Here is a 25248-nt window from a genome sequence, read left to right as displayed (position 1 = left end):
TATATTCTGTGTAAAATTAAATGATTGGCATATTATTGATCTACAAGAAAAACAAGTACGTAAATACAAGAGATTGTTGACAATGATATTTCCAATATATTTTGAACTCGACAACCTTAACCATCAGTAGATTAAAATTATTTTTATTCATATCAATTAAATATTTATTCATTGTATTTCTATTATGACGTCAATTGTCAAGATTTTCGCACTTGCCAAGTACAAATCTTAGTTGATATTCACACTTATGATGTAAGATTAATGTGACACCTTATAGGACTGGGGGGAGAAATGGATTATTAGCAATGGAGTTTGACAGCCCTATTGCTAGCAATATCAGGTATAGCCCTATCAGGCCTACCTACACGTGGTTCCCCCTGGAAACCATCGTGAACAATTCTTGTTAGATCCGTCCCATGAGCTAATTGACCTGCTTCATCCTCACCTGTCATCCTTCACTGGCACCCCACCAGTGTATACCGATAGCGTGGGTAGAGTTACTATTCCATTATCACCCATTAAAAAAACTTATAGGACTAACATGTTAACATGTGTGTTAGTCAAAAAATTTGTTAATTAATCCTGTAGAACTAATCCTATAAGTACTAGTTTTGCATAAAATAAAAATCGGTTTTTTTATGTAAGAATTTTTTAAATATATATCTTATTTATTACTAGGTGGTCATGGCGGCTTTTCCTGTATGAATCAGTATATGAAATTTCGTAGTACGATTTATGGTTCATAAAAGACGAGAAACAATGCAATAACTATGAAGCGGTGGCATGACAGCGCTACATTAATTTAGTCGTGACTACGACCGGTAACCTGAGGGTCTACCATGAAATTAAATTCCCAATTTTCGGACTCAATAAATAGAGTTTAACATTTCATTCGTCATAAATCCTACCATAAAAGTTCAAAGGAACGATATTATATTATTTTTAAACGGTATGTATTATGTAATTTTAACATCAAATTTATGTTTAGTTCGACCTCGAAATTTCATAGTAGGCCCTCAGATTTTTATCGTAGTTTACCTAAATGATCGTGTTGATTTCAGTCACTTATAAACCATATTATATATATTATTACATATATCTTAATTTATATCTATACATATATAAAAAATAATAACAAAATAAAATTAGTATACATATTAGCAACAACGGTGATCCACTAGATGCTGCTAGTATTGTGGTATGCGCCCTCTTAAATAACTCTAAGAAAAGGTTTTATTGAAATAATCATATTGAAATTTAACTATTGGATATCAGCACATTGTATTTTGATCGAGTCGATTTATTTATTTGTTTACATTTTAATTCAAATTATATTGAAACAGGTCATAATTAAGTTTTTTGTCTCGTATTCAAATCTAAAAAATGGAACACTTGTGAAATTTCTTCAAAGTGTCTGTCAAATATGCAATAAGTCCGAAGTCCGCGACATACGCGATTGAGCACTTATTAATTAATTATTGGCATGTCTGCTATAATCACACAAAGTGATATCATAGTTTTAATAGTTTTTGACCAAGTTTTGCATTTACTCTTTATTAAACTCTGAATACACCTGGTATTATAATACTAATAATAATACGATTGGAATCAAGTATATGGAACAAAATAATGTTATATTATTTACTATTTACAAACGTGATAAAATTCATATTAAATTAACGGAGCAGTAAACTGGTGCATAATTATCAAAGATATATAGGTATACAAAAAAATACGGTCCAATTACAATAATTCTTTTATTGAAATTAGTGTAAATAAACCAAATCAAAACGCAAAATTATAATAAATATGGTATGTGTATTTAAGGCACGTTTGTACAGTCGTATCAAAAACAAAGTACTCAGTTCTGGAGTCTTGCCTTCTTTCTGATCTAATCAATAATGTCATCATCATCTTTCTGCCCTTATTCTAATTATTTGAGGTCAGTCAAATATGTTTTCTGACTCCAGTCTTTTTTATCCGCAATAATTTACTCCTATTTTTCTATTCAAGGCAGACGAGGCAACTCCCTGCAGTAATACTACTATTGGGGGTGAATGGATTGTTAGTAATGGGGTCCATCAAGCCCAATGTTAACAATATACCATATCATGTCGACTTCCTCGCGGTCCCCCTGGAAACCATCGTGCTTAATTCTAGGTGAATTAATCACGACGAACTAACTAAACTGTCTTTTTATCCTCATTTATCACTCCTCATTGATACTTCTTCAGCGTATATTGTTAACGCAAGCGGAAATACTATCCGATTATCATCTCAAAAAATAAACTATTTGTTTGAGGGTGACGCCCTCTGGTGTCAAAAGTTTCTAGGCCGCTTTCGTTGCATCTAACGTGCTTACCGGACCATGGATTTACGTGCCCTCAGAAATACGATCATCTATATATTATATATATTACACATACAGCTGTCAATTTATAAAGGAAAACACAATAACTAATACAAAATAAGTAAACCAATAAAAATATTTGCATACTTGGTTTACTTTAACAATAGGCGAGGCAATATTACCATTAAAACGCATAGCAGACACGAATACTTAAATACAATTCAACTATAAGGAAACAAATAAATGTACAATAAATAATTTTTTAAATAATTAATTCTAAGAATCACATACTAAGCGGATGTCCCCGTGCCACGTAAATAGTAACTAACATGGAAATGACCTCCGAATTATTGGCACTTAGTGGAACTTTGTACCTATAGTTATTGATATTTTTTTATGGGTGAAAATGGTATGGTAACCCCGCCTGCGCTAACGGGATACGCTGGTGGAGCACCAGTGAAGCACATCATGATGAATTTATCAGGAATTAACCATTATAGTTTCCAGATAGAACAGCGAGGAGGTCGACCTGGTTGGGTATATTGCTAGTAATGGGATTTCAGTCTCCATTACTAACAATAACCTCCCCCCCCCCCCACTTATTGATATTACAAGTGTAAAAATTATAAATTTCCTGTTATTAATTAAAAATTTAATTTTCCATTAAAAATGGAAAAACCGGTCATCATAAAATCTTATCTATAATAGAATACAAGTATTTTCTAATAATATTAATATGACCCCGAATTAATGTCATGAATAAATGTCAAATCCTAAATTTTTATTACTATATTATAAAAAATATATACTTTAAATTAATTTACCGTTTACAATAAAACTTTTAAATCCTAAACTGCAATCGTAGAACGTAATGTTTATTAAAAACGTGTTCCGCATATAAAAACTATTTCATTGAAATTTGAATCAATCAGTTTTTCGTCCGTACATTTCCTGGGATTGTATTTGTACAACTACATATTTTAAACCTACACAAAAAAGGTGACTGTAAAGTGTAAAGCGTCTGTCTTTCTATCTATTTGTAACATTGTAAAATTAGAACTATGTATTTTGTTTATTTGAAAGGTATTTAATTTTTTTTTTGTTTTCATTTTATGTCATGAATATTAATTTATATTAATATTCATAACAATCATTCATAATTCAAAGATTAATACATATTCATTGAGAAGATCTTTGACAAGAGAAAAAAATCAAGAAAATATGACATGTGAAGTCCAAGTTAATTTAAACAAATTTTATATTTATTTTAATATTATTAAAAAATAACTTGTAACAATAATCACAAATACTAACATTTATGCAACTTGGAATGTCAAATAAGCGTACTCTGTAACGCGCATAGTACTCCTTTTGGATTACCATTTCTAAGCACTAATCTTGCAATTTCACTGCCATGCAAGCAGCTGTGAACAGCCTAAATGATAAGCCATTCAAATCGAAACAGCTCTGCAAACACAGCTGCATGTCGGTAGAAACACGATAAAGATTAAGATGCGTATGCAGACGAATGAAATTTAATAAAAAGTCTTTAAATTTAAAATTGGCACAATACCTATCTATACTACGAATTCGATAACATAGTATCAAACTATATATTATTTGACACTGCAACTTGGATTCAGACTACCATTTTTCTTGACAACTTATGCCAGATTTAACTGGAAGGGGTTTATTGAATTGGTTACAATATTCTTAAGGTATTACGTTTCTATACTGTAATTTTATTACAATATTGTTACCTCAATCGGCACTTTATTGTTAAATATTTTTTCCAATTTCATTTAGGATATTTATCAGGGTCTGACATTAATTTAAAAGATCAAGTTTGATAATAGACTTGAATATTCGTTAGCTATATGCATATTATGATAATAATTTTTAGATTATCAGGTCGTGACTAGTTTTTTGAAGCTTTTTTAAATTTCTAATTTAACCTTGAAAATTCGTGACCGGACAGGTGAGCCGGATAAATTATTTTTTGCGCGTAGAATTTTTTTTATAACTAACTTTTTAGTTGTTATAAATATCCTAGACAATAAATAAACTAATTTTAATATTTTTTATTTAAAGCTTGCTTTAATAATTTGGAGACCAATCTTACTTAGCTACGGTTGATTTTTCTAAACTTATCTCTTAACCTAATATTTTAATTTCATAATTTTACGAAATTACTATTTTATATAAATTTAAATTATTATTATTTTGATTTAAATATATTTATTTATTTTAATGCATTCATGTACATAATATAGACTTATTACAATGTTCTTATAAAGAGTAAGTTCATGAACCCTGTTTGGATATAGTAAAATTTAAGCGATACTTTTTATATTAGAAAATTATTTCATATTGTTTCTTACAATAAAGATTACGCTGTGATTTCAAATTGAAATTTTAATTTTATAGATAGGTTTAGAGAAAAACCTCGATATTTTTTTTACTATTGAAAGGTCCCACGATTGATCACTATCTTACTTGATGATTTTAAAAAGTTATTGTAACTTTTTGTTTTTTTTTATTATTTTTTATTCGTATTCTCACTTGATTAAGTATACCTATTTATTATTCTATATCTAACCTAAAACTTTGCATTTTTAATTGACAAATAAGCACACATTTATGAAACAAATACAGTTTTTAAGAGTACACAATTATGTATGGCATATATCAATAATTTTTTTTTTTTTAACTAATTGTAATAGAATTAAAAAATGGGTTCCACAAAAAATCGATATCAATCGTGGCAAAACCAGTTATATTTATTTAAAATCTAAACTATTAAATCAATTTTGATAAAATTTCAGTAGGATCAATCTAAAAGTATATTCTTTCAGATAAATATGTAAATTTTACATCTGTTTAAAAATAACAGAGTTATGAGATAACGAACATAAAATATTACCGAATTGAGAATTTACTTTTATTTAATCTAATTGAAAAATATATTGCATAAATAACTTTGTAATATTAATACGTGATATATAATTAATACAATAAAAATATTTGAATAATAATATTAATTACGAGTATATTGTTGATTAATCTATACTTCTAAAATTAGATAATTTTATGGAATACATGTAAGTATAATTAATACTAAATTTAAATTATTGTTTAATATAGTACTCATGGTATTGGCAGGTGTATTGTTTATATGTATGTGCTTTATTAAATAACTATTTCTGCATTTAATGCAGTTTTAAATTAACCCGAGAGCAGTATGAGAACCAAGATATCCTTGAAATACTTTCAATCTAACATGCACTACCAGAAAACCTTTTCTCGATGTAAATAAACAGTTATTGCTTAATCTTATTTAAAACTCACCTTATAATTGCTTCTAAAATAATATCACAATTTTGGAAGCGGTGATCATCTGATCACATACACTTTATCACCCTTACTTTATATATTTATTATTATTTTTTAGTGAGAGGCCAGTGTTTTAATTTTTGTGTTTTAAATTTAAATGTCCAAATTTTGACAATGACGGTCGCGTGCCGGCTAATGGTTGAACGGTATGACGCAAGCCGGTGGCGACGCGCGACTCCACAGATCGACTGAACGGCGGGACGTGGTGCACCGCGCACGCGTCGGCGACCCTCAGACCCTTTGCCTCGTCTTTCGACGACCTTCACGCCTCACCAAGCTGGGGTGCACGCTAGGTCCTATGACAACAATTTATTGTAGAAATATCGACGTTACGCAGTGATAAAAGTTACTAGATTGAATTCGCGTGCCTATTTAATAGTTTTATTACAACGCTCTCGATTGTATCGGTTTCAAATCTTTCAAAATGATATTCAATTACCTACTTATCTGAAATAAAATAGGAATGTGCATTTTTAATTTTTAATTACGACCTTATGTATTTATTACTGTATATATGTATATTGTTATATACAATATAACGTTCAGTTCTAAGTAAATATAATCATATTAAATACAATAAAGAAAAATGAATACCAGATATTTGAGAATATGGTTCTTTCTTCTTTATGGGTGATAATGGAATGGTAACCCTATTTACGTTAGCGGGGCACCAGTGAGGGATAATAGTTGAAAAAGAAAATACAGGTCAATTAGCCCATCGTGATGAATACACCTGGATTTCAGCACGATAGTTTACAAGAGAGACCACACAGAGATTGATCTGACAGGGTGTATATTTTTAATGAATGAAAATAGAATTGTAATCCTGCCTGCGCTATCGGTATACGCTGGCGGGGCGACAAGATATATTACCATCAATGAGGCGGGTAGTTCGCATTACTAACAGTCCCTTTTTAGATCCCTGACCAGATATTTAATAATATGCTTCCACACATGATGAAACAATACTGTCAAATATGTGGTATACTATAACAATGGGGTTCTTCAAAGGGGGGGTAAAGAGGTTTCTTCAGGGTCGGCAACGCATTCGTAATACCTCTGGTATTGCAGGTGTTCATAGGCTACGGTAACCACTTACCATCAGGTGGGCCGTATGCTTGTTTGCCACCTCAGTGGTATAAAAAAAAAAACAAACTTTAATAATAATAAAATTCGTAGTTATGAAACATAATGTAGACATAAAATATATGAAACTAACACGGAACTTATTATATTAGCCGTTAACTGTCCCTCATAAGGAGGGTCTTTTTTTTATACGACTTAGAATGGCAGACAAGCTGACGGCCCACCTGATAGAAAGTGGTAACCGTCGCCTATAGACATGAGCAGTACCATGGACATAACAGTACACACACATACTGTTTCGCCCATGATACCCCCCATGCGTTGGCATTCCTGAGGACTCAAGTGTTATTCCTCTGTACCCTGTAAGTTCACGCCATATCCCACCCTTCAAACCAAAACACAACCGTGCAAACACAACTACTTCACGGTTGAAACACGAATGGGACAGAGGTACCCAAGCAATCGACTTTTGTACAAAATCTCCTTCTCCCTCCCAATATTTGCCACGATTGACAAGCAGGTTAGAAACCACAGTTAAGCTTTGGTGATATTTTAAGAGAGACGCTGCTGCCCATCCCTCGACCATTCAGACGGGAACACGGAAGTAAATTCTTCCAATTATGAGCGTCACGGTATATTCCGTTATTTATGCTACTGTTTATGTTTATAGCTTATCGTATAAAAGAAATCTTACCATTGATAATGAGCAGCCATGTTTTAGCATCGCAATTCTCCCCATTGATAAGGAATTCATCGCGTATGGTTAAAGTTTTAGAGGAGTTTCCTCCGGCGAATGCTTAGGCTGTGGAATGAGCTCCCTAGTGATGTTTTCCTTAAAGACTACAGTATGAAATTCTTCAAATATAATGTATGTATTAAAGTTTCTTCAGGGTCGGCAGCACGCACGTTATATACCTAGTATTGCAGGCGTCCATACACTACAGTGACCGTCTACTATCAGACGAGCTGTATACTTGCTTGCCACTTTCGTGGTATAAAAAAACTGTTTTTTTTTTCAAAATAAATGTTAATTTTAAACTTCACTTACTTCTTACGGCACATTCAGCTATCTAATTAGCTCAAAATCATATTCTTTTTAATTTTACTGGTAGTGTTTTGAATTTTAGTACACAACTATACTTACTAACGTTATAAATATATAGACGAGTTTGTTTATATTTTAACTGCAATTTCTGTCTCTATTGTTCACGCGACAACCTTCTAAACTCTTATATAATTGCTATGTTTATATACTGTGGTTTTTTCCCTTCGAGTATGTTTATTAACTCTTGGTGTTTAAACGGTTGAACTTATGTACTCTAAATTGGATATACACATTGTATTTAAAAAAAGAAAGACATTTAGTTTGATCAATATAATTATCCTAGTTACACAGATGAAGTCGTGAGTAAGAACTAGTATACTATACCAACAGTATCCTGTCAAAATCTAATGTATACATCAATAATTAGATAGCATATAGAATCTAATAAATAATTATACTTGTTTCATGGATCTGTCAAAGGTTATAATTAATGAGCACAATTTTAATAACTGTGGGAGTTATTTATAATAAATGTGGTAATTCTAAACAAAGTACTATTATATTATAATTATAGATTATAATTATACTATATTACTATAAAACTTACGCTGTGATTATAGGTAATAAAGCTAGAATATAAATATAATTATACTACAACATTGTTTGTTTATAACTTTATAATGTAGTAAACATGTACTACAAAGATTCATAATTAGCATGTCTCTCACTTTACTTATTGCAAATAAACCATTTTTGATAAGACACCTAATTAGTTTACTGTTTTAATAGTTGTATATCACAAATAAATTGATTAATAGTATATACTGAAAAATATTCTAAACTAACCTTTGAAAAGTTGTGAAGTAAATGAGAAAAATTTACCCGATATTATTTCATTATTTGATAACTAAAAATAGATTTTTTTTAAAGCAATTCAATAATGAAGAGCTAATAGGTAATTCGACTATAGTTCTTTTTACAACAGTATGTTAACATATTACCTATCTATTCGTTTACGTATCCGTATGTATATTTATGAGTATGAAATGCTTATATTATACCGACAGGACATAAGGCAATGCTTTTGAAAATTAAATATATGGAAGATTTTATAAAAATACTCAAGAGAAATTAATTAAATTTATACTACGATCACGCAGACATCGCGGGTAAAAACTAATATGATGATACATACATACATACATATAATAAAATTGTAACTAGACGGTGTCTGTACATAGCAGACATTTAAGAAAAAAATTATATAAGGAGTCTTAATAAGAGCAACAGAAGCCGAAGCGATAATATTTACCAATTTTGTCTGTCTGTCCATTTGTTTGTTCCGGCACCACGCTAAAAGCTAATACACCAAACTAAATACAATTGTCACGGTTGTGTTGCTGAAGATCTAACTTAAAATCTGTGGAATTACTATTGAAATAAATTCCAATAAATCGATATTGAAATTGAGACGTTTTGCACTCTCAAATTGCAATACTAGCGACATAATGGTTTAATAGATGTTACTTTGATATTAGTGTAAATTGTCAATGCAATTCCAATTCTTACCTTTTTTTTTTTTTACAACACAGGGGGCAAACGAGCATGCGGCTCACCTGATGGTAAGTGACTACCGCCGCCCATGATCACCCACAACACCAGCGGCATTGCAGGTGTGCTGCCGGCCTTTTAAAAAGGAATATACTCTTACCTAATTGTTGTTTCATGAATGCAGTATAAAACTGTCATTGGCAATGGTTTGGATTCATATTGATATTGGTTTCAAGAGTAGACCCGCAGAGGAATGTTTTATCTTTATATCCATGTCATCATCATCAGTTCAGCCATTATCTGCCCACTGCTGGACATATGCCTCCTCCATAAACAGACTGGAACGATCCTGAGCCACCTGCATATGCATGTAGCAGTTATTTCATTGGTTTTCCTATTTCTGAAATCCACGCGTTCGAAGTAGCGAGCAAAAAGCAAGTATTATTATCAATTTTCACACATTCCCAGATGAATAGAACTGCACGCTATGCGTCATAAAATTAATTGACAATAGTTATATGTTTATCCGATAAATTATTTCTTCACAATGTGCTAGGTGCTAAGTCTTTACGACTTTCAAATCAGAACATTTTATCAATTGTTGTCTAAGAACTCTTAACGCGGTTTGCTGAATGTGTTGAAATATGAAAGTTAACTGGTAGACTATAGTAAAAATATCGAATCTTTACTGGCTTTAATATATTTTTATATTGAAAACTAACTTTTACCTGTGACCTCGTCCTCGTGACCGAGATATATCGATTGACTAGGACATATAGTAGCCCATTTCCTTTTCAAATAGTACATGTATATCAAATTTCATCTCTATTACGATGCCAAAATGTAACAAATTCACTCTTACATTTATAATATTAGTAAGTATTAAACAAAGTCCCTCCGATGGTAATCACTGAAATACTTCATCGTGTCTTAAAAATATTACATTTCCAATACTCTGCTGTTCTATTTAAGGTGTTCCTTCATAATACCCAATCCCCTCTTTAGAGATTCTGGGCACAAATATACATATTATATATATTTTATTCTTGAGTGATGTATTTTTTATTATATTATTTAATATTCCGTCGGTCAGAACTAATGTACTCCCTTTAGTCACAAAGTCTGGATATTAAATGATATTATAAGCATCATTGATGTTTTTAGTATGAGCCTGCCAAAGATATTAGAAGCGCTAGGATTATAACATTGATTTGGTTTTTACTGTTGTAATATTATAATTATTTTAATTAATAAATAAATAAATTATATCTACTAAAAATAAAACAACATACAAAGGGTTCGATATTATGTGGAATTTTAAGACAACACATACATACAAACAATAGAGAATAGAAAAGGTAAAATGCTGAGCAAACTTACACGATATGACTATTTTATAAAGAGCATCATTTATCATCAATAGACAATTAATGGTTAAAGTAATGGTTGTGATATGGTAAGATACCAGCAGAATAATAGCGCTGCGGGTACTATACACCATAATACTGAGTCACTTACCTTACAAGTTTTTGTTTTCTTTATAAATTCATAAATTATATGCTTGTAATGGTGAATAAATAATTTATCTATCTATATTTGAATTGATAAATTTGAATAATTTAAGAACAAAAAGAACATTCTCAAAGGTTTGTGGCTATTAAACATGTAAATAATTCCATCGATCGCAAAAAGAATAACTAAAATAGGTTTAAAATGAGCAATATTTATTTAAACTTTAAAGCACAATAAATCTATGTACATTTGATGGACTTAACACCGGACGATGTTCTCTACCAGTCAACCATTGGGGACAAACGGGAAATAATTCGATATAGGTACTATATATAATATTGTTGCCATTTGTGACGGTTACCAATTTTCGCAAGGTAAGCCATCAGATGGTTTGCTATTCTACGTTGCATAAAAAACACCACACACAAAAAACCATTGCATTGAATCTCCTTCTTTTTAAACTTGTTTAAAAAGAAGATTCAAAAAATTGCAACGGTCTGATTGGCACTTCTAACAAATTCTAATTTGTACAGTTAAATGTTTGTTATTCGTATGATAAAATAACCAACGGAACATAATTATTAAAATTCAGCATTTAATTAATGATAATTTTAAAACTCTTTTTTAAATGACCTACATTTAAAAATCAAGATCACTAATATAACAAAATACAACCTACATTCTACGAGTTCATTATCTATTTTTTTTAATTAGCAGCCCATATTGGCATCTACATACTGCGCCACCTTACACAATTTGGTATTAATTATTAAGCATATTACATCGTCATCATCTAAAACGTAAAGCGTACAACCTACAACCTTTAAACAAGAAATGAACAATTCAATCCACAAGTTACCGTTAGATGGCGTCACTTGTCTTACCAATGCTTACAAAACTTGAGGTTTACCAAGTTATTTGCGTTATCTACACTATCATTGATATAATAATCTTCTAATTAATTTGATTAAAATAATAATAATTCATATCTAACAAACTTGTACTGAATAATATTTTTTTTGTTACGATATCGGTGCGTTTAAAAGACTTCAACGCGCGTACTAATGAAATTTTATTATCAGTGACCTTTAAGGTCACATATGTTATTAAGAAAATGAGCACAGTACGATGTTGCACCATTTCATGATACTCTAAATTAACAATTAAATTCGTTAATTAAATGATTTCAATAATCTTACCCTCAAACTATATTGCCATATCAATACAGAACATCAAAATAAAATGATAAGAACTAAACATATTTTAAGTTCTTTATATTTTCATGCCAAGGTCCTTGCAGAGTAGACAGGGATCCAAGTGACAAAAGTCTCTATCCTTACATACATTTCTTGCTTGCTGATGTTTTGAGTCTATGTACATGTAAAATTGTACACTGCTGTATCCGCTGACATTGATGCTCCTTTCCACTTCGGGTTTGCTGGAAGAAAACTCTATCAGAGTTAAGCTCGCCTTTGTACTTTTGTTTACCTCTGTCATATTTTTATAACTAATGTGTACAATAAAGTATTAAAATAAATAAAAAAAAATAAATGTATATTAATTATATTTTTCGAATACAATACAATTACTGATTACTAATTTTTTAAAGAATAATGGTCTGTTTACATAACATAAACATAAATCAATACATTTTACTTCCTACTCCAACAACACTCGAATTTGACTATGATTTGCAGCAGCTAGAACACTCTGTGTGTAAGGACAAAAGAATCAATCCTATTGTCCTTAATAATATATTATTATTAGAGTTTATTTAAATGAATTGCTTAGTATGCAAACAAATAGATTTGTATAGACACATATGGAAGCAGAATTAATGAGTGCTCTAACGGCATGACATTGAATATATTTGTCTCTTATAAGTACATACAAAAGACGAATTTTTTGCCCACTATTTCGTACACGTGGATTTCAGAAGTAGGAAAATGAATTAAATAGAATATTAGCTTATTTATTTGTTTATTTATTTAACACTTTATTACACCAATATTTAAGGACTTGTTAGAAATTTTTCAATTAGTATTGTGTGATACAAAGGCATTCTTATTGCTAAGCAATCTCTTCAAAATATCCTTTGGTTAGAAGGAATTAAAGATAAGTAGGTGGCGCGTTAAAAAATAGATTTAAACATGTGTAAATAAACACAACTATATCTATACATACATATGTAACATAATTATATCAACCAATTATATTACCTTATGTGAGTTAAGCAGTTACCAAATTGTACATGCTGTAATAAAAAAGACCTTTTACATTAGTTGGTAAAATGTGGTCGGAATTTAAACTGAGATATCTAATTCTGGGAGATATACCTTTATCTACCTAATGGTAGTGTCAATGTAATCCTTAGCTGACCTGCCAGTTGCCTGCCAAACGCCTATATTTGCCGGTCAAAGTATCTTTGACTAACTAATATGATAAACTTAAGATACAGATATCTCCTATCAAACTGGCACAGTCACACAGATGTACTGAAATTTCAACAAAAATTAGAATAAAAAAATAGGTTAGTTTTCGTAAGAGTTTGGACTGCACTATCATTATACTCGTAGTTTACTATTAATATTTAAGATGCAAAGTTTTTTTTAAGTAAATACAAATTATGCCACATGATTCTTACTTATTTAATTTATCGATTCTTACTTAATTATTTAACATCCATAGACAATATTTATCTATCTTTACGCCTACATAAACAATTTATACAGCTTGAAACGGTTAACCAGTTAGGTCATATAATTTATACAGTAAAATACTTGTGGAAGTAGTAAAAGTGTCGTTACTTATAAAGGTAAATAATTTTCTTTGAGAGTTCGTATTATTAACACGTCAACCCATAAACGCCTCTTGGTCGTCAAATACCGATGGCGCGTGCGCATGCGACCTCAGTAAATGATATCGCACTTAGTATGAATGCAAACTGATTTTAATTCCCTACAGATAGACTCGTGTAACTATTAAAGGTCCTAACAGAGCAATGCAATAATATGACAATACTTAGCATTAAGAACTATTTGAGTCCAAAGTTATGTAAATATATTACCGAATAATAATTATTATTATTAAAATGTATGTATATATGGTAATGATATTATAACATACAAACAATAATATGCATAATATATACAAAGCTACTGAATTATTTCCTTTTTTTATTTATTGTCTAATAATTAAACATACTTTATATAGATAAACATAAAATAGGTCATATGAAACAGTAACTATTTTCGATCAATTAAAAATAAGAACGATTAGGTTCATAATTGACAAAGACAATACAAACCTCCTCCTTCTTAAAGCTTCTTTAAAGTTGAGAAATAAATTGTTTGATCCTATATGTTTAAATCTTAACATGAGGACGATGGGTTTCAAAATGAAATTACGAGTTTGTTCCGCAGAAAAATTACTATCACGAGAAAAAACTTATTATTGGGTATATTCAAATAATTATTATATAACTATTTTTTACAGTTTATTATACTATTCATCATACTACTTATGCACCCTTTATGTTACAATTTACATACAAGTCCTATAGCTACTTTCTCCTTTCGATTTTTTTTTATATTTAATATTATTATGATTTGGTAGGAAGAATTACAAAATCTTGATCACTGAAATGAGTTCTTTCTTACATTATTATTGCAAAAATCGTCAAAGTAGACTATTTTTGCGGGCAAAATTAGTAGTGACTTTGAGCAACTTTGACTATAGTATGCGACTAATTGGTGACACAGCTAGGACATAGGATCACCGGAGTCACGTTACACACAGTAAACGATTACAATTGAACGCATATAGCCAACTGTTTAGTACGCTATTTTGTCACAAGACCAATAATATAAAACAACTCTATATATACTTTACCTACTTCAATTCAATTGCATGGAATTTTTTTAATGTAATTTCTGTTGTGAAGTATTTCGGTACTGTTCTTAGTTGTATACATCTCCAGTTTCCATCCATCTTAGTTTTATAAAAATCCAAATATATAATAAAACGTCGGTTTTTTTTAATTACATGAAGAGTGGTAATAGTGAATGAATAGATACTAGAGCAACAGGGATATATCCACATATGGATGTAAAATTAAAGTAAGTCGTATTAAGTAATTAAGTAAGGTTTTTCTTATTATGTTTTATAATATATTTAAGATTGTGTTCCTGAAATAATAAATAGTGTTCTACAAAAATCGATAATTTTGACAAAACCAGTTATTTTGATTTAAAAACTAAACTACTGAACAGATTTTGATAAAATTTCTATGAGACCAGTCTTTCAGATAAAAAAATATTTTTTGCGTCGTAGACTACCAGCGCCTCAATGCCGACCAACCTGCCTTCCAACTCTCGGAGGCAGCGGTCCCGCACAATTGGCCACTATGATTTGCTAATAATTTGTATGTAAAAGTATTCTAAGAAATTATTACAAGAGACAAATCAAGATGTGACGAAATAATTAATTTAAAAAAAATATTCGGTAATTTTTTATGTAACTTAGAACAGCGAATAACCTAACAGAACTCCTGGTGAATACTAGTCTGTTAAACATGAACAGCACAATAAATAACATAAAGTACACTATGACGCTCATGACATGCTTCATACATTACCATTTCTTAGGACTAAGGTGTTCTGCCTCCGTCCTCTGTAATTTCACTACCCTTTAAACTGGAACACAATCATGCAAGGACAGCTGATTCATATCAGAAACAAGTGGAACAGAGATCATAATAAAACAATGTGTAAGTACTCGATGTATTAGATAATATTTGCTTACGTGAATTAGAATAAAAAGTTTCCCATATATTAATCATGGATATAGTCCTTCGAAGTGCAAATTATCATACAAATCTGTACAGCTTTTGCAGTATGTAGGATGTTATTTTAATATTTTTCATTGGATATTTAGAAATTTATTGGAAAGTTATTGAATTTTATAAATTTGGAAAAAAAAAACATATAAACAAGACGATTTTTCTGATCAATATATTTACAAATATTCAAATTTGCGTATAAAGGAAAATTAAAATAGGAAGATAATGTCAGTTGTTGCATTGTCTGTAATTATGTCGCTGTAGATCTGTCTATATAAACTAAATAAGTGCATCACATTCTAATATAAGAAACAGTGGTGTTCACCGTAAAAAGAGGTAGATGTACCGTTAATGGAGAAAGCCTACTGTGTTGTACTGCGCGGGCGCAGTCGGCCATCAACCGGCACGCTCGCAATGCTCGAGTATAGTGCGTAAAAACGGATTAATATCAAGTGATCGATTTATACGTTTGAAGTTTATAGAAAACTGCAGATAAAAATAGGTATTTAATATTATTTTTTTACAACTTTTAATTTCTTTATTGCTGTTATTATGCTGAAATTTATTTAGGTATTTAAAAAATTTAATAAAATTGTGAATAACAAATTATTTTACTATAATTTAAAAAAAAAACATTTTTTCGACGGTTGTGACAAATTTTATTTTTAAATTTTTTTTATTGCTTTATGTTTTAAAATCAAAATATAATCTGTAATTTACGTACGGTTACTATAGTAAAATCTGTTATAATTTTTAAATTTATTAGAATAAAAATATTAATTTTGTTGAATAAAACTAAAATATAAGTAATGTAAGCTTACGGTGATACATTTTTGGAACTTGAATTTTATTATAGTTAAAGAATAATACGAGTAATTCTAAACTTATCATATTTATTATTTGCGAAAATATATAGATTACTAGATTATATAAAATGTGTGGTTGTTACACTTTCTTATTTATCAATGTCAAAATTATTCATACATAGCTATCAGCGCAACCGATATTAACATAGTTTACACTCTAAACAACTTTCTTCCATCTACTTTCTTTTTAGAATGAATATAGCTACGTGTGAATGTATGTGGTTAATGTGCTTTTGTATGTATTTAACTAGTTTACCTAGATAATATTAATCAATCAATAATTAAGTGAATTTCATATTTACAAATTCAGGATTGATAAATTGAAATAATCAAGATCTGTTTTACATACTATTTCAGATTTTTTCAATCACACAAAAAAACATTAGCATATAAAAAAGTTTATTACTATTTAGTTGCTGATAATATTACAAGAATATCGCTGATATTTTCTTCTATTTATCTTAATTTTTTTTTTTTATCTAGCTAAGAGTCTGTAGCATGTATGACTGTTTTGATTTAGAACGTAGGGCATAGCAGTGAAATAACAATCTTATTAAAAAAAAAATAGAAAAATTAGACTAGTCTCTATCTGACCTTTTTTTATATATGTTTATCAAACATTATTTATAATAATCTACTATATTACATTTCATTTCAGAAAAACATCAAAGATGTTGGAAGGAACAAAAATTAACAGTCCGTCTCAAATGGCAAGCGTATTTGACATCGCCAAAGACACAGTGCTATTCCTTTTGCTATCATGTTATTACATATTGGAGTCACTTTTCTGGACTTTAGTGCCTAATGCTCTAAGACCTATGAAGAGTCTTAAAGGTGATGTGGTTTTGGTGACGGGCGGAGGCGGTGGAGTGGGGAGACAGCTGGCAATCAAACTAGCCAGACTCGGAGCCAAGGTTGTTGTATGGGATATTAACATTGAAGGTACGTTTACATCAGCCTTACTAGATTTCTTTATAAGTCCACAATCTATTACTACGTGCTAAATACCGCTATGTTACGTATTAGGTACATAATCGCATTACGAGTATTATAAACTTGAAAGTAACTCCGTTTACTTAGTGTGATTAGTTTTTTCAATTTTTTATTTGAACTAATGAGTTCATATATCTCTCCTTTTCATCTTTCATAATCATCGTTGATAAAATATTTTTCTATTTTTTTTTTATGCGCCATTCTATGGCAAGGACGCTAACGACCCACCTGATGGGAAGTGGTAATCTTCGCCAAGTGTGCTTATTTTTAACAAAACATTTACTAGTTTTTACCCATGACTTTGTCCGGGTGACCGAGATATGTTTGTTGAATGGGATAAATAGTAGCCTACTCGTATGTCCATTCCCATCTCATGTAGGATATGTATATAAAATTTCATAGTTAAACCATTAAAGGACTAAGAGATAACAAACAAATAATCATTATAATTCATATAATAAATAATAATGAAATATATACACATTAATATTTTATTATTTTATTTAAAAAAATTAAAGTGAAACATAGTATAACTGAATTATAGACTACTAGCGATCCGCCCCTGCTTCGCATGTATAGATAACAATTATGTAGCTTATGTTACTCGCTGATATTGTAGATTACTATATCTGAAAGAATTTTTAAAATCAACTAGTTTTTAAGTTTATCCTTTACAAACAAATAATCAAATCTTTTCTCTTTTTTATATTAGTACAGATATTAGTACAGATATTAGGCTAGAAATTAATTATAACATTAGATAAAACGGATTAGCATCCGTTCTAAGTAATAATTTTGTAGGTACATTACGAATTATCCCGTCATTGGTCAACCGTGACGTGATCATATTTACCTCTCTAAAACCAAGTTTACACAACAGACTTGAAACTAGAACAACTTAGTACACGATTGTGTTATCTATTTATATTATAAACTAGCTTTCTGCCGACTACCAAGTAGGTACGCGTGAATTTTAAAAATAAGAAAAGCAATTAAATAAACCATTTTTACATTTTGAAATCAAACTTTTGGGACTGACTACGAAACCGCATCCAATTTGGTGCAGCAGTTTTTGCGTAATACTGGAACATATGAATACAGACAGATAAACAGACACACATAATTTGTAAAAGTTATTGTTTTGACTGCTTCTGCGCTTATTAAGACGCCTTATATATATATATATATATATATATATATATATATATATATATATATATATATATATATATATATATATATATATATATATATATATATATATATATATATATATATATATATATTATATATATATGTCTACCATGTACAGATAATGTCTAGTTACGATTTTATTACATTAGTGAGATACTTACTAATATTATAAATGTGAAAGTGAGTGTTTTTTATTCGTTATTTCCTGACGCTTTAACGACTCTATCAATAGTTACAAAATTTAACATTTGCATGTTAAATTTTGTATAAATTAAATTTTGTATTAAATTTTGTTTAATTCCATTTAACATAGAAAAGGGCATAATACAAAACATACAAATATGAACGACCTAAATTGATTTAATAACCCTTCTAGTTTTTTAAATATTGATAAGCTATTGTAGTCACTTCTAATCAGGAGAACTAATGAGATTGTTTTATGAGAAAACAGCATAATAGAATGTCTTGTTTCAAAAAATAATAAAATAAATAAAAATAACGTATAAAATATATGTTGCGTCAACTAACAACTAAATATTGCATGTGCAATATACTGCGAAGGTCAGTTATATTACAATTACTCTGTTGTTAGCTACCTAATCATCATTATTATTAATTTTATAATAAATAAAATTGCTACTAGGGACTACTCATAACACGCGTTAAATCTTAAAAATCGCTTTCAAGAATATTTATTTATTTAAACTTCAATGTACGATTATATAAATAAGTGTATATATGGCAGATTTAATACCTAATGGCGTTCTCTACCAAAAGCAAGTGAGGCAAGCAGAAAATTATTATATCGAAAAAGTTCTCTTGCTTTGTCTAGTATGGTATTATTATAAATATACATACAAATGCTTCGAAAAAAACGAGTCAACTTTGGGCTTCAAACTTTTTTTTTCATCATGTGACCAGATGATTTTGTGAAAATTATACTCGTATTTTCTCAGGATTGAAGAAAACCTGTGAAGAGGTTATTAATGAAGGCCACGAAATAGCCAGCTATGTGGTAGATCTCGCTGATCGCAATGCAGTCTACATGGCTGCAGAAAAAGTTAAGAAAGAGGTAAATAACTTTTTGTTCTTTAAAATCTCTATTGTATATGAACTGTTTATGTTGTTACATGGATATTATTTCATATCATGGATAGACTATTTTAATACCTACTTTGGGTATTATAAGTAAAAAGTTATTTATATACATTTATATTATAGTGTTAAGATTACTTTCCAAGGGGAGAGGGGGCTAGCTCCGGAAAAAGTTCCCTTTGTATTCTGAGTGCACCAGACAATTTTGAGTTGAGTTGAGTTGAGTTGAGGCACAGAACCCTCTATATTTTGCATTTAACTTTAGAAGTAAAATACTTTCATGAAACAAATCATATTGCTGCTTTCGGGAATAGTCTAGAATAGTGAATATAAAGAATTTTCTTCCTCGATAGCTATCAATTATTATTCATCTCAATTACAATTATTTGAACGTTTTTTAAATTGTTAACTGACACTCATAGACTTTATATTTTCTTTTACAAGTGCTATATGAGATATCATAGATACATCTCAGTCATTAAAACACTAATAAACTGTACGGAGTCGCATGCAAGAATTTATTAGGCGCATTACAGATACACAAGTCTAGATATGTTATTGCGAAATTATTGGTAATAATGATACTAATACAATAATTATGAATGTTTGTTATTCAATCATGTTTAAACGATGAAATGAATTTTAATGAAATTTGGTACATTTATATCCTAACATATAGGAATATAGAACACATATATATTAATTCACGCAGGCAAAGCAGTGGGAAATAGCTAGCAAACTTTTTTATATCATGAAGGTCGCACATCAGCATATAGCCCGTCTAATGGTAAACGGTCACTAGCCTATGGACGCCTACAACACTAGGGGTGTCACGTGCGCGTTGCCGACTCTAGAGAAACCTTAATACTCTTTTTAAAGAACCCTGTACTAACATAAACGTATATTTGACTAGCTGTATCCCGCAGCCTCATCCGCGTCAATCAATACATAGTCTATATTCAAAATTAAGATATAATCTATCCGTGTATCAAACTTTGTTCATATCCGTTATATAGGTAATTTATGCACGAAATAACAAACATCTTTCAATCCTTAAAACTTCGTGTTCACAATAGTAATAGTATATAATTATATTATTGTAAATTGTAGGTGGGGAAAGTGGACGTACTTATTAACAATGCCGGTACAGTGTTTGGAGACACTCTATTGGAACTCGCCGACTCTGCAATAGAAACTACATACAAAGTCAACATCCTCTCACATTACTGGGTAAGTTCGACACATAATTGTCATGGTTGAGTTGGATTTCGTAGCACCGCTTTTATATGGCGTCGTTATGTAAAATACTATGAACAAATAATTGTTACTTTTGCAATAGCCATATCCCTTGTGGTATTTATAATATGGATGCATTACAATGTCTTTGTTTAAATATATTGTGCTTACATTTGGCAGAATATTTATAAGTTTCAAGTATTTAATATAACTGTACTTAGTTAAAAAAATTTAATTCTAGTGCTTGTATCATCATTATGCCATGTCACGGCATAGAATAGGCCACCCCTTCCTATCCCATGGGTGTCGTAAGAGCTGACTAAGGAAGGGCAAAGGATGGACAGCAGTGTCCCTCTTAAAACATCTCTAACGCCTGACTGCGGTTGCCAATCCGCCTGCCAAGCGTGGCAACTACTAGCAAAATCCCCCAAGAGAAAAGCTAATGTTCAGCAGTGGACAGTTAAAAGCTGATATGATGATGAAACCACAGTCCATAAGGTTTACTACAGAGGGGACCGTGTGGAATTTGCCACACATAATATTATAAGCTAATATACGAGTATACTAACTCAGTTACCAATAACCCCTGCTCCTATTTGTCACAGCTTGCTATAATAATTACATTTATCGTCATTTCCATCTCAGTGTACATGAATTGCAATTACCTACAAATAACCTTCATATTTTATGTATTGTATAGTTATAGTTCCTGTAAAATATGCCTTCCTGTGTAATAATGTGCGATACAAGATAATTATCTATTATTTATTAATAACCAGTGCTAGTGTTTACCATTTATCATTGTATTTTTCTACTACATTATTTTACATTATTTAATAGAATTTGATGAAAATATAATCTAACGAACAACTAATCCGACCAATAGTAGCGCAAATCAATCATCCATTATATTTTTTATATTTAAAATTATATATACATATATATATATATATATATATATATATATATATATATATATAATTTTAAATATTATGTGTTAAAAAATGAACATCAGTTTCAAAAATAATATCAATTTGAGTAGTATAGATTTAAGTTCTATTAAAACAGACCTTATCTTTTCACAGACGGTGAGAGCGTTCCTTCCCGACATGATAGAGACCGGCAAGGGGCACATAGTAACGGTGGGCTCTGTAGCAGGACTACTAGGCACTTACCGTTGTACAGACTACAGCGCTACTAAATTCGCCACCGTCGGCTTCCACGAAAGCCTCTTCACTGAGCTTCGAGTGAGTTAACTCAACTATATTCCCATTTTATTTTAGCCAATAACATCTTAGCAAGGAAGTTGGAGAGCCCAATTCAAAAACGGTGCTAGTAGGTATAATGCTCGTGTGAGATACTTAAAAGCCTTTGTACGTCAAAGACAAATGTATAACGTAAGCACCTCTATAGCATAACTTTACTTGCAACGTATAAGTTTACTTAAGGTAGGCGACTTATAGTAAAATGACTAAGGATACCTTTATCATGAGGTGGAATTATAACATTATATGCATATTTCGCAACTTATTGTTTTTATATTGCCAGCATTACAACAATTAACAGTCGCAACTCTTAATTGCCATTCTAAAAATAACGTTAAATATTCATCTAAATCGCTGTTTCGTAGTAAGTAAATTACAAGATGATCGGCCATCAAATGAGACGGATGCCAATAGACGCTGGTTATATTGAGTCGTAAAAAGTGCCTAGTGTAAGTTGTATAAAGATTTACGTCACGAATGCATTGTTGTTTACTCGTAAATTTTTATGGTAAACCGAGTTTATGAAATTATTCACTAGACGCGCAGTTTTCAATACACACTTATCGAGTACCTAATCGTGAACGCGACCATAACGGAAATCTTTATGCAACTCGCTCTTGACACTCTGATTACGACACGAAATAGATGATTTTAAATATATTTTCTATATACATACTTAATTAATTTAGTCATAATAATTGTTATTAGCAAACGAGAACCTTAATTAGGTAGCAATAGTAAATGTCACATAAATCAGACCAATTGCCTGGTACATATTTTTAATAGATATGGGAGCACCAGTGATACGTAAAGATGAAGGAGGCCAGTTGGTCCATCGTGATGAATTTATAAGAATTTATCACGATGGTTTCTGAGAGGAATCGCGTGGAAATCGTGCTGACAGTGTTTATTGCTAGTAAAGGGACCCTTTTTACTAACAATCCCTTCTCCCTGCATCACCTGGTACTGTGCTAGGATACCTACTTTGTGTTTTTAATGGATGAAAATGAAATTATAACCCTGCCTGAGTTATCGGTTTATGCTGGCAGGAAACCAATGATTGATGATAGATGAGGATAAAGCAGCTCAGTTGTCCCATCGTGATTAATTCATCAAAAATTAATCATGATGGTTTTCAAGGGAACCATGTGGAGGTTGACCTTTTAGGGTATATTGCTAGTAATGGGACTGTAAAACCTCATTACTAAAAATGCCTTGCTCCCCACCTAGTTTGTGTTATGAGAAACCAGGCAACGAACATTTAAAGACCCGGACCCGAGGCAATTCAGAAGACATTTCCTAAATTGACCCAACCTGAGGGGAATGGGATTGTTAGTAATGGGGTCAAACAGCTCCATTACTAGCAATATGCCTGTCAGGTCGACCTCCACGTGGTTCCCCCTTGAAACCATTGTGGCCAATTCTAGTTGAATTCGTCAGAATGGGCAAACTTACCTGCTTTCATCCTCATCAATCCTTTATCGCTGGTGCTCTGCTACTGAATACCGATATTTAAAAAAAATTTACCCAACCGGAAGTCGAACCTGGAACCTTATTTATGCAAAAAAACACTACTGCGCCACGAATATCGTCAATAAAAGAAACACAATTCTAAATCATCATACTATATTATACTTATTTTTTTTTTTTGCTGTTAATTAGTATTCAATCAAGTGTTGAGGTTGTTTTTAACTTAAAATTAATATAGGATATAACAATTAATGTTTTGTTGGGTGTCTAATTCTAGGCTCATGGACACAACAGTATTCAAGCGACCCTCGTGTGCCCATACTACATTAACACGGGGATGTTCCATGGAGTCACACCACGCCTTATGCCTATGTTGGAACCAAATTACGTCGCAGAAACTATGATTGATTCCATCAGGAAAAACGAGGTCAATTGCATCATGCCTGGATCCGTCAGATACTTACTTCCGCTCAAATGGTAATAATATATCTTTAGTTAGTTCTACATACACCTACTCGTTTTAATATGATGAAAATATATAATGATTTTTTATTCTATTACTAGCTTCTTGGTCTATGGGCGCGTTATATCTTTGGTCTTAGTAGCGTTTATAAGATACGGTATCTTTTTATTTTTATAATATAAATAATAGAGTAAAAAAACCAGAGATAGATTTAAAATAGATTGAATATGACAAATGAAAATTAGTATATAAAAAATCCACTCACGTTTATCACGTATTTAATTTACAGCCTACTCCCCGCAAAAATGTGCTGGGACTTGATGCACCGAGTGATGAAAGGACCACAATCTATGATGGAGTTCAAAGGAAAACCTAAAACTGCCGTTAATTAAGGCTATTATTAATAAAATACACATATTACTATTAAAATAGAATCATTAGATATCTACACAACATAGTAATTTACTATCATATATAATATTAATCATTGTGCAGCAATGCATAACGTCTTCCATCGTACGTAAAAAAAAGGAGGAGGTGGGTTAGCGAATACGTCTTGATAATATCTAGAAATATATTAGGTAATCAAAAATATTGTTTTTTATTTACAATTGTTATAAATTAGTACTACTTACATCGTATCTTCGACGTCGCCTGAATTAACATTGCGGCTTCGAAGACATGGGATGACATGACATGTAAACATGGATTCAGCTGATAGAAATCTAATTCTGTATGATCCACAATAATTATCATTCGACAATAAATGCAGTTTTTTGCAGGATAATGCAATTAAAATTTTATTGTCCAGTTTAGAAGATTCAACAAGAAAGTGATACTTATAGTACCATTTTCTGTAGTATTTGCTGTGAGATCAGCCCTAAATGTG

The 25248-nt window shown here is 30.7% G+C and overlaps 2 protein-coding genes across 4 annotated transcripts in view; one reads left to right on the top strand and one right to left on the bottom strand.

Moving 5' to 3' along the window:
* The window catches only part of LOC113515999 (short-chain dehydrogenase/reductase family 16C member 6-like), a 58337-nt gene extending 52386 nt beyond the window's left edge, over positions 1-5951 (bottom strand). Inside the window, exon 1 of the mRNA XM_026900326.3 lies at positions 5699-5951. The gene's annotated coding sequence lies outside the window, so the exon portion shown is untranslated. The remainder of the gene's footprint in view (positions 1-5698) is intronic.
* An 8797-nt stretch (positions 5952-14748) lies between these two features.
* On the top strand, positions 14749-24951 carry LOC113516197 (short-chain dehydrogenase/reductase family 16C member 6). 3 transcript variants are annotated; one of them, XM_052901031.1, is made up of 8 exons: positions 14749-15055; positions 15584-15705; positions 17302-17585; positions 19787-19902; positions 21036-21155; positions 22247-22408; positions 24174-24373; positions 24649-24951. In XM_052901031.1, exons 3-8 carry the CDS (start codon positions 17315-17317, stop codon positions 24749-24751), a joined length of 972 nt encoding a protein of 323 aa, XP_052756991.1. In that variant the 5' UTR covers positions 14749-15055; positions 15584-15705; positions 17302-17314; the 3' UTR covers positions 24752-24951. The 3 variants fall into 3 exon arrangements, with proteins under 3 accessions (XP_052756991.1, XP_052756989.1, XP_052756990.1); XM_052901029.1 differs by lacking the exon at positions 15584-15705; XM_052901030.1 differs by lacking the exons at positions 14749-15055; positions 15584-15705 and adding an exon at positions 16124-16279.
* The last annotated feature ends 297 nt before the right edge of the window (positions 24952-25248 follow it).

The sequence above is a fragment of the Galleria mellonella genome, unplaced genomic scaffold (assembly GCF_026898425.1).
Source record: "Galleria mellonella isolate WM207_F2 unplaced genomic scaffold, CSIRO_AGI_GalMel_v1 utg74, whole genome shotgun sequence".
NCBI classification, from domain to species: Eukaryota; Metazoa; Arthropoda; class Insecta; order Lepidoptera; family Pyralidae; genus Galleria; species Galleria mellonella.
Note: the sequence above shows the minus strand (reverse complement) of the source record. Positions and strands in the feature narration are given on the sequence as shown.

Coding starts and splice junctions, on each gene's coding strand:
- LOC113516197 (XM_052901029.1), top strand. Junction 21,156..22,246: donor ACATCCTCTCACATTACTGG/GTAAGTTCGACA, acceptor ATCTTTTCACAG/ACGGTGAGAGCGTTCCTTCC. Junction 22,409..24,173: donor GCCTCTTCACTGAGCTTCGA/GTGAGTTAACTC, acceptor GTCTAATTCTAG/GCTCATGGACACAACAGTAT.